The sequence below is a fragment of the Myodes glareolus genome, chromosome 9 (genome assembly GCF_982192425.1).
Source record: "Myodes glareolus chromosome 9, mMyoGla1.1, whole genome shotgun sequence".
In the NCBI taxonomy this organism is placed as follows: Eukaryota; Metazoa; Chordata; class Mammalia; order Rodentia; family Cricetidae; genus Myodes; species Myodes glareolus.
The window spans coordinates 90,833,974-90,846,395 of record NC_142034.1 but is presented as its reverse complement, the minus strand read 5'-3'; the positions used below and the strand labels follow the sequence as shown (position 1 = coordinate 90,846,395).

General features: G+C 39.2%; 1 protein-coding gene across 2 annotated transcripts; it reads right to left on the bottom strand.

The window, feature by feature from the left end:
- Positions 1-1,440: 1,440 nt before the first annotated feature.
- Npm1 (nucleophosmin 1) lies at positions 1,441-11,789 on the bottom strand. 2 transcript variants are annotated; one of them, XM_048436029.2, is made up of 11 exons: positions 11,619-11,789; positions 10,052-10,131; positions 9,551-9,670; positions 9,248-9,341; positions 8,827-8,933; positions 8,684-8,745; positions 6,081-6,138; positions 5,803-5,886; positions 4,666-4,767; positions 2,658-2,732; positions 1,441-1,794 (listed from the first exon to the last, which is right to left on the bottom strand). In XM_048436029.2, the coding sequence occupies exons 1-11, from the start codon at positions 11,674-11,676 to the stop codon at positions 1,756-1,758; spliced, it is 879 nt and encodes a 292-aa protein (XP_048291986.1). In that variant the 5' UTR covers positions 11,677-11,789; the 3' UTR covers positions 1,441-1,755. The 2 variants fall into 2 exon arrangements, with proteins under 2 accessions (XP_048291986.1, XP_048291987.1); XM_048436030.2 differs by lacking the exons at positions 1,441-1,794; positions 2,658-2,732 and adding an exon at positions 3,566-3,895.
- Between the last annotated feature and the right edge of the window lie 633 nt (positions 11,790-12,422).

Here is a 12,422-nt window from a genome sequence, read left to right as displayed (position 1 = left end):
TACTATATACAGAAGTTGCAGATCCATACTTGACAAGCTTGAGACAACACATCTTTGCCTTTTTACATTTTTTATAAAACATTCTATATTTTATATACTTCCATCTTAATGTAGCTAAAGTTTTACTGAAGTCAGGGAACCATCTAGTAAACTTTTAAGGACCAAACTGCTTTCACTCAAGATGGAAAATTGTGTTCCATTCAACCAGTGTAATTACAGACAAAAGAAAACAGTTTCAAATTAAACACCTCAGACCCCTCCATCCACTAATACTTCAAAAGGCAAATGTTGACTCCAACTTCTGAAAATATAGTCAGCACTAATTATCAGTTAAAAGGCACTACCTGAAACCATTTAAGTGAGCAAGGTCAGTAAAATGCATCACCAATATAGGCATCTGCAAAGTGAAGTCCTCAATGATCACTCTGCACACCATTAACACCATACACCACCTACCAGCCCAATAGGCCTGTACCAGAATTGAGGCTATAGACAAAACTCTGCTCCTATATAGCTTGGTTTAAACGTTAAGCCTTAATAGACCTTTTAACTATCAATAAAAATAAAATGCTGTTGAGTTTCATCCGACAAACACAGGTTTGCTTATGATTATAAGTTTCAGGCTTCGAAATATGCCTTTTTATTTGTATTCATGAAACGGGTATTCTGCTGATAATTACCATTAAATTTACAAATACTCAGCCAAGTGGCTTTATGCAAAAATCAAGCATGCTGATCCTAATATGAATATTGTGTACCTAACCAAATAATTTAAAAATGTCATGATTGAACGCCTGTGTACCTGTATATATAAAATTTCCCTAGTAAGACTGAGGAACAAAGCAGCCCTTGACTAAGTTACAAAATGCTCAAATGACCACAAGACAAAAGTACCATATACTCAAGCTTCTGGACAATTTCCGCAATCCCCAACCAGATTCTTATCACTCCAAAGAACCAATTTGCTAAGTTAGAAATAAAATTTTAATATAAAAGAAATCAAGAAAACAGAAAGCCTAAGAATGGATGCAAGGACACTTAATTGTCCCAAGAAAATTCCCAGAACTGCTTGCTCCTCTTGGGGACTTATAAAGCTGATAGATTGTACAATTATAGAGAAGCATATAGAAAGCTAAACAGGAGGTACACTTAAGATAGTACTTAAGATAGAAGTTATCTTGCATATAAGGACTCTGCCAAGCATTGTGACAATACCATGTTAATACACAACTGCAAACCAGGATGCATGACTCACTGTGGTTATTATGTTCATTATGTCATCAGGTTAATGAACCAAACCAAAGAGTCAACAACTTTAGTCAAGGCAATGAATCAATTTACAAACTGATCAGGAATGGGGAGACATGAGATTTGAGCACACTGACATTTTTAACTTCAGACCATGTATGGAACAGTTAAATAAACAAATAGAAACAGTGCTACTTTATTAAAATACTGAGTTTATTTCACATGTATATTTTTGTCTCCCTACCATTTCCACATCTGACCACCACTATTACTATGTCCTATCATAACATTCCATACATACTTAAAACCAAGTAAAGGGTGGAGCTCCATCCTTGAAAACTAAACAGGCATTTTAGACAACACATTCTTGGCAATGGAACCTGGACAACATTTATCAAACACAGTAGGGAAAGTTCTCACTTTGCATTATAAAAAGGACAGCCAGATATATCAACTGTTACAGAAATTAAGTAAGACGGAATATTTCAAACTGTTTAAACCATTTTCTTAAAGAGACTTCCTCCACTGCCAGAGATCTTGAATAGCCTGTAAAGGGGGAGAGGGTAAGAAATGGTAGAGATTAACTTTATAAGTCAATACATTTCTTCAGTTCATTTTTCTACCAAAAAAGTTCAGCATTTTAACTCAGATATATAGCATAAGATTCTTTAATTAAATGCCAAGTATAAAAACAGGGCTGGCTATCTGGACAATGTTGCCTCAGCTTGTGGTTCAACCATACTAGGTTTCAAAATTTGACTAAAAATGTTCAAACATTGTTAAAATAGGAGTTAAGTATATAAGCCCGTTATAAACTTGACATTAATGAAATCCATTTAAGGATATGTACAAACAAAAGATCTAACAACCCATTAAACTGCTTACTTTTCCTGCTTTACAACTCTGATAAAATTTAAAATCCGTGCCACTGGGAAGACACTGGTTGTGTTTTCCCTTTCCATTGTCAAGTGAATTCTAAGCTCCATTAAAAGCAAAACTTTTCTGATATTTACATAAAACCTCACATGTGAGGGCATTAAAATGCTTATACCACCAAAATTAACCTCATCTACTACTTGGAGAAGGTACTGTCACTTCCCAAGAGGGCAAACTTCAGACTTTATGTAAAGCAGCCAAATGGAACAAAGTAAAATATCAGCCTATTTTCTTAGCCAACACTACACTAAGAGTAAAACTAAGTAACCAAGAGATAATTTAACAACTATTTAAAAGCTGGGGAAAATGTGTACTAAAGTTATCTGTTCAGTCTGCCAATTAAATTCTTTCCATGTATTTAAGAACTGTCTGTGGTTAGGGACCTTTTACAAGGAACCAACTTATGAGACTAAAAGTAAAAAAATCATAATGAAAACTTGTCTTGGTTATATATCCACAGAAAATTCAGTTACCTCCTGGTCAGTCATCCGGAAGCAATTCTTCACATAATTAATGAACTTGGCTTCCACTTTGGGAAGAGAGCCACCCTATTGAGGGAAAAAAGATTATCATTAAGGACATGCAGAGGAATTATTTGAGATACCACTAGGAAACTTTTTCATTTCAAATAACAAAGACATCTTTTGATGTCCAGAAAGATGTAACAAGCAGCACATTAACTATGACTATGATCTTTTATTACATGCATTGGGATTTTTTGCCATGGGTGTCAGTGAGGTTCCCTGAAACTGGAATTAACAGTTGTGAGCTGCCATGTGGATGCTGGAAATTGAACCCAGATCCTCCAAGTAGCCAGGGTCCCTAAACCACTGAGCCCTCTCTCTGGCCCATGATCTTTCAAACTGCTGACAAGCCCAATTCCCCAAGACAGTCAATTTAAACTAAAGACATGCAAATACAGCCATATCATGAAGCATGTTAGTCTTATCAACCTCTATCACACAACAGTAAATGTAATCCATCCAAGCTGTTTATAAAGAACTTAATATTTTCCAAGAACGTAGGATAGCATACCATTTATCTAGAAACCAAGCTACCCTTTACTAACTGTAGCACAAATCTGGCATTTGTTTCCAATTATGAATGTAGGCAATGAACCACAGTAACATAAATACATAAGGCTTTGTATTCATTATTTTAAAGGTATCTAGTTATTGCCTAAATACCATAATTTATCAGCTTAAAAATTATCACTACAGATCATTCCCCATTTCATTTATTTAATGTATCACTTAACCAAAATCTTATTTTTGTACCGTTTTATGCATTTAGCTTCCAAATGCAAAAATCAATTGCCTCCATCACCCAGAAAATAAGTTCACTATAATATAGTAATTTTAAAATATTGTCACATAAATCCTTATTTGGTTTATTCAAAAAATTTATTGAACAGCTAAGGATACAAAGGTATTAAAACATGGTAAGAGATGAGGCATATGCACAAGTGTAGAAAGCAGTAAAGTTCTCTGCATCACAAGAGTGAAAGAAAAATGCTTTAGGAAAACAAGAGATTGCTTCCAGCGTGCAAGGGTAAATGGATGGCCAATCAGGAAAGGGGATTGAGATTAAATAGAAGACTTCAGTCTGGATTGTTGATGGTACTCAGTATGGACTATATTTGTTTCTCCTTTTCCTCTTTCCCCATCTTTGGGCTTAATTTACCAGTAGTGCCCAGGAATGTTCAATGCGCCTGCAATTAAACCAAGGAGATAGGACGACATTAAAATGGGGGGGAGGGGCACCATTTTAGCAGTGTATGCAAGGGATAAAAATCAATTGTGACACCAGGAAAGCTAAATTTTACAGTGTACATATTATGTGCTTGCACTAATTAAAGTGCTAATAATTTCCAATCCACTGGTGGATGCACAAAGGAAGAATATCTTCTGAAGCCATGTTAGGCCTAAAGGACAGGAAAAACATGGAAAAAGGAGGGCAATTTTTCTTATCATTCCACATTTATTCCTAATAACTAGTATGTTAGAACCACAATTCGTCTCTAATTCTAAAAAAAAAACATTTGAAATGATTTCTTCCATTTCCTACACCACCCCAGGTTTGTATTACCAAATAATAATACCAAACGTATCACCAAACGGCACAGGATAAATTTGACTGTTTAAGACTAGGTCTAAGCCTATTTAGCTGTACAAATTCCACATCATGGACATAAGTTTTGATAGAAGGCAGAGGAATTATTCAAATTGCTGAAGTGCTTAAAAATGATCCTGTTTTCTTACTTATTTCAAATATTTTTAGCTTTACTTTTTCCAAGATGTTTACTGAAAATCCAAACGCCCTCTGCTGGTTGTACAGCATAAGCCCAGGAAAGACAATGCTCTCACTCATTTTAACATCAGTGTGCATCCCTGTCCTTACTACATACAGTAAACATAGTTTTTATGTGCAAAGGTTTATGTCATTCCCCATACAGTGGGAAAAGGTATATTTTTTACTTACTTTTTCTATACTTGCTTGCATTTTTGCCTTAATGTCTTCTACAGAACTAGGTCCTTTTGGTGTTTTAGGGGTTTTTTCCTGTTTTTTGAAGGACTCTTGACCCTGGAAAAAGATGATTTAAAAATGACTCTGAGTAATAATTACTATGACTTTTCAATGATTCTTATAATCCTTGGACAGTATGGAGAAGTTGCTAATATAAGCTTTATACATAACTTCATAATTTTGTGGTTGTTTCTAGCCAGAAACAATCTTTAAATTTCAACCTTTAATCTCCTTTAAAAGTCTGAGGGATTAATTATATTAAGAAACCCAGTCTGGGCTAGAACTGGCTCTCAGAAAACCAAAATGTCACCATTTTAAAACATTTACATGCATTGGTGTTTTGCTTGCATGAGGGTGGATACCCTTGAATTGAAGTTAGACAGCTATAAGAAGCTGCCATGTGGGTACTGTTCCTCGAGACCAGTGCTCCCGAGTGCCGGATAAAAAAATTAAGGGAGCATGACACTACCACCTGACTTGGAGCGTGGGGGCTGACAAGCATCTCAACCCGTTATTCAGGATTCTACAGGAATGCAGCGGGCATTATGTATGATTTAATAGAAAGAAATAAGGGGCTTGAGAGATGATGTGTACTGGCTGCTCTTTCAAGTCCTAAGAGTTCAATTCCCAGAAACCACATAGCACCTCACACATCATTACCAATAATACGTGGTTCCTTTTTTGGCATGTAGGCAGAACATTATAAATAAAAGCAAACACAGCTGGGCGGTGGAACACGCCTTTAATTCCCAGCACTTGGGAGGTAAATGTAAGTGAATCTATGAGTTCAAGGCCTGTCTTATCTACAAGAGCTAGTTCCAGGACAGCCTCTAAAGCTAGAGAAAAACTGTACAAAACAAAAAATTAACTCAAAGCTCAGAATTTAGTAGGCTTACAAAAAGAACTATTGATGCATGGAGCTCATCCCAGAACATTACATTCTTCCCAATCTAAGTATTTTAATAAACTGTACTACAAAAGCATTGTCATCAGAATTAAGTTCCTTCAACACCTACCAAATTTTAGGCAGAATAAATTCTTGGGCAGAATTTACTACTTTCTATAACTACATCAGTGCTGTCTTGTACTTACCTTTGATCTTGGTGTTGATGGTTTTAAGTCTTTTCCATTTTGGTTTGATTTTTGTGCATTTTTGGCTGGGGTATCTCGTACTGACTGCAATTAAAGAATGACCTTAATCACTATGCCAGTATTAAGCCATTATAATCAATACTAAACAGGAAAATAACATCTCTCACTTTGGAAAGTTTCTAGTCTATTTAGCTCAAGCAATTTTTGGTATGTAATCCACTAAGCTCTTTTTCCTCCCCTATCTCTTAATATTTGACAGTCTTGGTATGTATACTTACTTTCTTCACTGGAACTTTTTCTTCAGCTTCCTCATCATCAAAATCATCATCGTCATCACTATAAATGAAATAAAACATTCAGAACAATTTGACAAAAGCCACCTTTCAGACATTGTAGCACATTTCCAATAGACAAGCCAAACATCACCAGTATTTAAAAAGGATTAACCAGGTTTTACTAGTGACACCCACCTTTAATCACAAATTCAAGAGCTAGCTAGAAGGCAGATCTCTCAGCCTAGCCTACAAAGTTGATTCCTATAATGGCCATTGCTACAAAGAAACCCTCTCTGGAAAAACTAAACAATGTTTAGAACAAAACAATGTTTGTTACTCAGCCACTTAAAAAGCAAAGTCAGGATGTCTTTGAGACAGCACTGGCTGCTCTTCCAGAGGACCCGGGTTCAATTCCCAGCACCCACATTACATATAAAAACACAGAAGCACATGAAATACAAACTACTAAAAGAAAAAAGGAAAAAACCCAACTATTCAAAACAGTATGGTATTTTACTCACAATATCTATTGTTACTACAGATTATAAAAAGTTTGGGGAGCTGGAGAGATGGCTCAGCGGTTAAGAGCATTGCTTGCTCTTCCAAACACCCAGCAACCACATGGTGGCTCACAGTCATCTGTAATGGGGTCTGGTGCCCTCTTCTGGCCTGCAGGCAACACACACAGGCACACAGAATATTGTGTACATAATAAATAAAATAAAAATAAATAGTTTGGTTGTGCTGTTAGTAGTAAATAGCTTTCCTCAATAAATCAGTAGTTAATACTGCTAAAAATGACAGCACTCTCCAGAACATACAAATTTGTAGTTATTTATCCTAATTCAGATATTCAAATCTAAGGTAGAAAAATTATATATGCACCAGAAACTCAAGTCTCACACTTGGTCATGATAAGGAAATAAAGCCACAAAACTTGGCCCGAGTTTAAGCTTCTTAAATAAAGCTAGGCCTTTTAAAAATTAACTTACTTGAAAGCCCCCTATAAGAGCAAAGATGCTTGTTTAACTGTATAAGTATTAAAAATCAGTAAACATGATCATTCATTTTAATCATCTAGGGAATGTAATCCAAACATATTGAACCTATTTATTCTTCAAGAGGTAATTTAGTAAGAACTCCCAAATGCTGCAGTGACCAATGTCCACAGCAACAGCATTTCCCAGGCCATAGAGTACAATCATTGTCACTATCAGTGAAACCAGTCAGAATTGTTATGTAAAGTACTTTGCAAAAGCCAATGTATAAAATGCACTTGCAGCTAACTACAGCTTAAGGAATACTGGATAAGAATCAGGCAGTGGTGGTGCACAACTATAATCCCAGTACCCGTGAAGCAAAGCCAGGCGGATCTGAGTTGATGTCCAGTCCAATCTACTGAATCAGCCTCAGGATAGCCATGGCTGTATAGGACACTAAAACCCTGTCTCTTTGGTAGGGAAAATAAACAGAGTACAAAATTTATTGTCTTCATGCTTCTCGTTGAGACAATCAAAGCTTTTTCTTTTACACTTCATTCCAATGTGTGCAATTTGGCAAGGCTTATTTATTGGCTCTTCCTAAAGATATATGTGCCATTAGAATTAAGATGCCAGATTGCAATTAACAATCCATCTCCAACTACTTGCATGTTATTCAAATATCAAAAGGAGCTGCTTCTCACTTTCAATTTAGCTCTGAGATTATGATCCACATGGCACTTGCTTTAGGAGCAAAGTATAAAATGTTCTTTAGTTTTTTATAAGGGAGTTAATCACATTACTTAGTAATTGCCCCTTAAGTAATATAAGCAGAAGTTTAATTTAACCATTCCAATCTGCATTTAATCCAGAAGTTCTAACTGTGGTCAGTTAAATTGAAAAAGCAAAAACCTTATGCAGTGATTACCGTTCTAGTAGCCACATGTAAATCTAATGCTTTTGGTGAAATTCATTAAAATTTTTAGTATAAAACTGCCCAGCACTAGGGAGGCAGAGGTGGGCCAATCTGTGAGTTTGAGGTCAGTCTGGTCTACAAGTGCTAGTTCCAGGACAGGCCCCAAAGCTACAGTGAAATTCTGTCTTCAAAAACCAAAAAGATACCAATGTGGAACTGCTTTCTCTAACTAGAAAGATGCCAATTTCTATAACCATGCAATCTCAAACACAGTATTTAGATAACTGTCATGCATTATCTAAAAATGACTCATTACAAGGATTTCGTTCTTAATAAAGTCATCACTAGGCAGTATAGTCTCATGGGACCAGATACATGTCATGCCTTAGGAACTCAAGTTTACTTTCTACCTTAACCCTCATATGTAATATGCTTTCAATGTACATGACCAATTCCACAACAAGATTCCCATTCAATTCCACATTCAAGATTACCCATTGTCATGTAATGATTATTTCATCTGTTTTCTGATACACCTGACCATCAAGAGCAAATGATCTTATTTAACCACCTTTTACAAATAATCAGGTGAAAATCTTTTGCAGGTAATTTTAAGTGTTTACTTTGAATCACAGGGTCCACTGACAAAATTTTCCTACACCCTTCATGGTATATGTAATATGTAAACTTTCTAAAATCATACTACTTACTCTTCGTCATCCTCATCATCCTCATCATCTTCATCATCATCCTCATCAAGTTTTACTTTTTTCTTAAAGAAAAATAAATATTCATGAGCAGACATTCCTTTTTGAATGTCAGAAAACTTGTTTAAAAAAAAATACATCTTTACCTGTGGAACCTTGTTGCCACCTCCAGGAGCAGATCGTTTTCCAGACATACTCAACAACTTTACATCCTCCTCGTCTTCATCTTCTGACTCTGCATCTTCCTCTACAGCTAAAAATTAGTTATACTGTTGAGAACTTAGGACTGGATAACACATGGTATTTTTTTAAAAAAAAAACTCACTGCAGTTTTAGTAAAAAAAAATCAGACATTTCTAACTACAGATTAGTAGGTTACTAAGTCTGAACTGGAGATCTGGGAAGATAGCATGAGAGTCCCAGGACCCATGTGGTGGTTAAGAATAGACTCTAAGGCTTGTTTGACCTGGACATGTATGCCATGGTCAAATAAGTGCTTTTAAAAATGCCAGTTCTTATCAGAAACTAGGAAATACCACAGATTTAAAAAAAAAATCAAAAACATACCTACTAGGTGCTGTCCACTAATGTGCACAGGTCCTGAACCACACTTCAATCTTAAGACCACAGGAGGTGTTATTTCAAATCCCCCAAGAGAAACCTAAAAATGAGCAATTTTCAACCATTAAACATTGTCAAGAATGTTCTACACCAAGTATCCCCAGCAGTTATAATCAATAACTAATCCTATTTAGAAGCAGCAGAAATAATCTGTCACAGAAAATGTAGCTTTTCGTTGAGATGTCTTTTGTGTATTCTAGATTAGTCCTAGAGACCAACATGATATTCAATGTTTAAAAATATACTTACTGTTGGCTGTACAGACATTTTCAAAGTTGCCAGTGTTACTTTAATTGGACTGCCTTCATAGTTCATTGCTTCTGCCTCTACGATGTGCAATTCGTCTTTTGCCCCAGCACCTAAACTAACCTGTAAACAGAAAGATACTTCAATTCCCACATATTTTTATGAACACCCCTTAAAATTTCTGTCCTCACTGATGAATATCTAAGCATCTCATATTTTATAGTCTTCAACACTTTGTTTCTAATACCAATCAGCAGTAAAGCTGGCAAATCTAAGTTCACATTCCTGCATAGCCTTTTTAGGCAATTTTAACAGTTACTGTGACTACAAAAAATTTTTAAATGGGCCAAGATGTCAAGTGCAGTATTTGAGGCACAGAAAATACTAAATTATAATAACTATTTTTTCCAGCAATAGGGAAGCACAATGTCCTGACAAATCACATCAGTAAGAACCTAGTGGCTGAAATTTTGTAATGAATAAGTAGTTTCAAAGTTTAAATACCGTTCTTAGTGATAACTGGTGCTCATTTTCATCATTATCCACCTTAAAGTGATAATCTTTGTCAGCTTTTAGTTCACAACCTGTAAAGGAAAAAAAAACGAACCTATCAAAAATATGATCATAACCTAAAACTACCAACTCCCCTAGTTTAACTAAAGTTCTCCGTGCAATCCATTCTATGCACACATGAATTCCCTAAGATTTCTATTTTCTCATAGTTATCTACCAGCCAATGAGGCACTATTGCCATTTTCACAGAAGATTCAATGACCTAAAACTGGACCCTTACATACATAGTTGCTGAAGTTAAACTCAGAATTTCCTACTATCTTGAAACCCAATTCACCTATGTTCTGAATGAAATTCAAATCAGGTGACTACACATCACCAGTAGTCATGCAGTCTTTTGTCTCTATGCAGAACTACTAGGTATAAACCCTTTATATACACTAAGCATGTATTGAACGCACCCTTCAAGTGGGGGGAATTCCCATTCTTCTAAGCACCAGTTACTACCGTTTGTTTATTGCTGTTAACAGAGCTCAACACAGATAATAAGCTAAAAACTTGAGTCACTGAAACCAAACTAAGATTCTGTAAAACTGATATACACTAAGTGTGCGGCAGCAGGGTTTAGGTGCGATCCTAGAAGCCCAGGTTCCTAAGTTAAACCCTCGTGGTACTTCTCTTTCCCTGTCCCCCCCCCCTCCAAAAAAACCAGATCTAGAAAAGATAGTGGTCCTCTCACACATCAGTCCAGTCAGTCATCTGCAGCGTGCTGCCGACTCCACCTACCGCAGAGGCAGTAAAGGGTCTCTAAAATCACTACCATCCCCGTGGATGCTGAACGATCTGAACAAAGACCTTCAAATACCCGGACGCCACCAGCCACTTAAGCATTTCCCGCCCAGCACTCTCGACTAAGCTACAGGACCCAAGGGCTCTGGGTTGACCAGACACACCACCAAGAGATCCCGGATGTAGAGCCCACACCCCCTCCCTACCCCCAACCACGTGGCAACCACGTGTTCAAGGGTTGCGGCCCCCTCCGCCGGAGGGCGCCTGCTCGGCCGCATCTTTCTTACTGGCCGAACCTCTCGGATGCTCCCCGGTGCGGGAGCCGTGGCCCATCCGACTGCCCGCCCATGTGCCGTCTCAACACGGCCACGCAGGCCTCACTCTGGAAGCACCATCTTCCTGGGCCTCCTCGCCCGAGTCCATCACTGAAAAAACGGACACCTTGCACGAATTACATCTTCGCGCTCGATGTGAATGTGCCGCGGCAGGCCCTGCTCACGCCGCAAGCAAGCCCGCCCTCTCGGCCGACCGAGCTCTCAACGCCCGAGGCTCGAGACTGGGCCTCTCCCGCCCCATGTTTCTGTCGCTCCCAGCCTCCAGGCCTCGGCTTTTCCCGCCCGCCTGCGGCCTTCTGATGCCCCGGCCGTTCCTCCAAGCCCTCCGGCCTCCTCCCACGCCGCGTTCACCTCACGTCAGGCCTAGGCGGGCCTCCCGCCCTCCCCCCAATAGCCACCAGGCCCTGCCCGGGCCCTTCCCGCCAGGCAGTTACCGAAAAGGTAGTTCTGAGGCCTTAGAGGGCTCATGTCCATGTCCATCGAGTCTTCCATGAGGTGGAGGCGCGTTCTTCGGTGGCAGAGAAGTCGGACGGAGGGTACTGCCTGCTGCTCCTCAGAACAGGCACGCAGGACGGAATCACGCCAAGGAAAGGACGCGGGCTCGCTGCACGCATATATGGCTGCAGGAGATCTCGCGAGATCCGCTCTAGTCCCGCCTCCGCAAGCGTGTTCCCGACCCCCCCCCCCAACACGCACTTCCCGCACCGTCGCTCTCTTGCGCAAGCGCTCTCCTACCCCGTGACTTTCTACCTCGCCCCCCCACCTCTCCAGGTGCTTGGCGGGCTCACGCTGCGCACGCGCGCCCTCTCCTCGCCCCGCCCTCCCCGGCGCGGTCGCCCGAGCGCAGGCGCGCTTTCCTTTTGTAGCGGGCTCATGGCATCCAACGCTTCCACGTCTTCTCGGTTTCTGCACGCGTTCACTGTGCGGAGATCCTACGCAACCCACCCTAAAAGATGGCGACTCCCTTCCCTTTTCTCTGCCCTCCGCTTCCCCTTAGACCTGCAACAGGCAGAATCTCAGGATATGATTTGCTCGAAGGCTTGGTCTCAGTTAATCCTTTTCCCGTAGAGCCTCAGGAGCCGAAAGCAGAGTGGAAGGGTCGTTAAGGAGAATGCTTCTGTATTTGTCACTTAGTCGGCCATGCTTTTTATACCTCTTATTGACACACCATCTCCAAAGTCATTTGGGGACCAAAAGGAGCCCAAGTCAGTCACCTCCAAAGAGCATCTTTCTTAAAG

Bases quoted from the DNA above. Each gene is read 5' to 3' on its own strand.
- Npm1 (XM_048436029.2), bottom strand. From the start codon at position 11,676: ATGGAAGACTCGATGGACATGGACATGAGCCCTCTAAGGCCTCAGAAC. The intron at 9,342-9,550 runs GTAAGTATATTT...GCTCATTTTTAG, and splicing joins AAATGTCTGTACAGCCAACA to GTTTCTCTTGGGGGATTTGA. The intron at 5,887-6,080 runs GTAAGTATACAT...CTTTAATTGCAG, and splicing joins AAAAAGTTCCAGTGAAGAAA to TCAGTACGAGATACCCCAGC.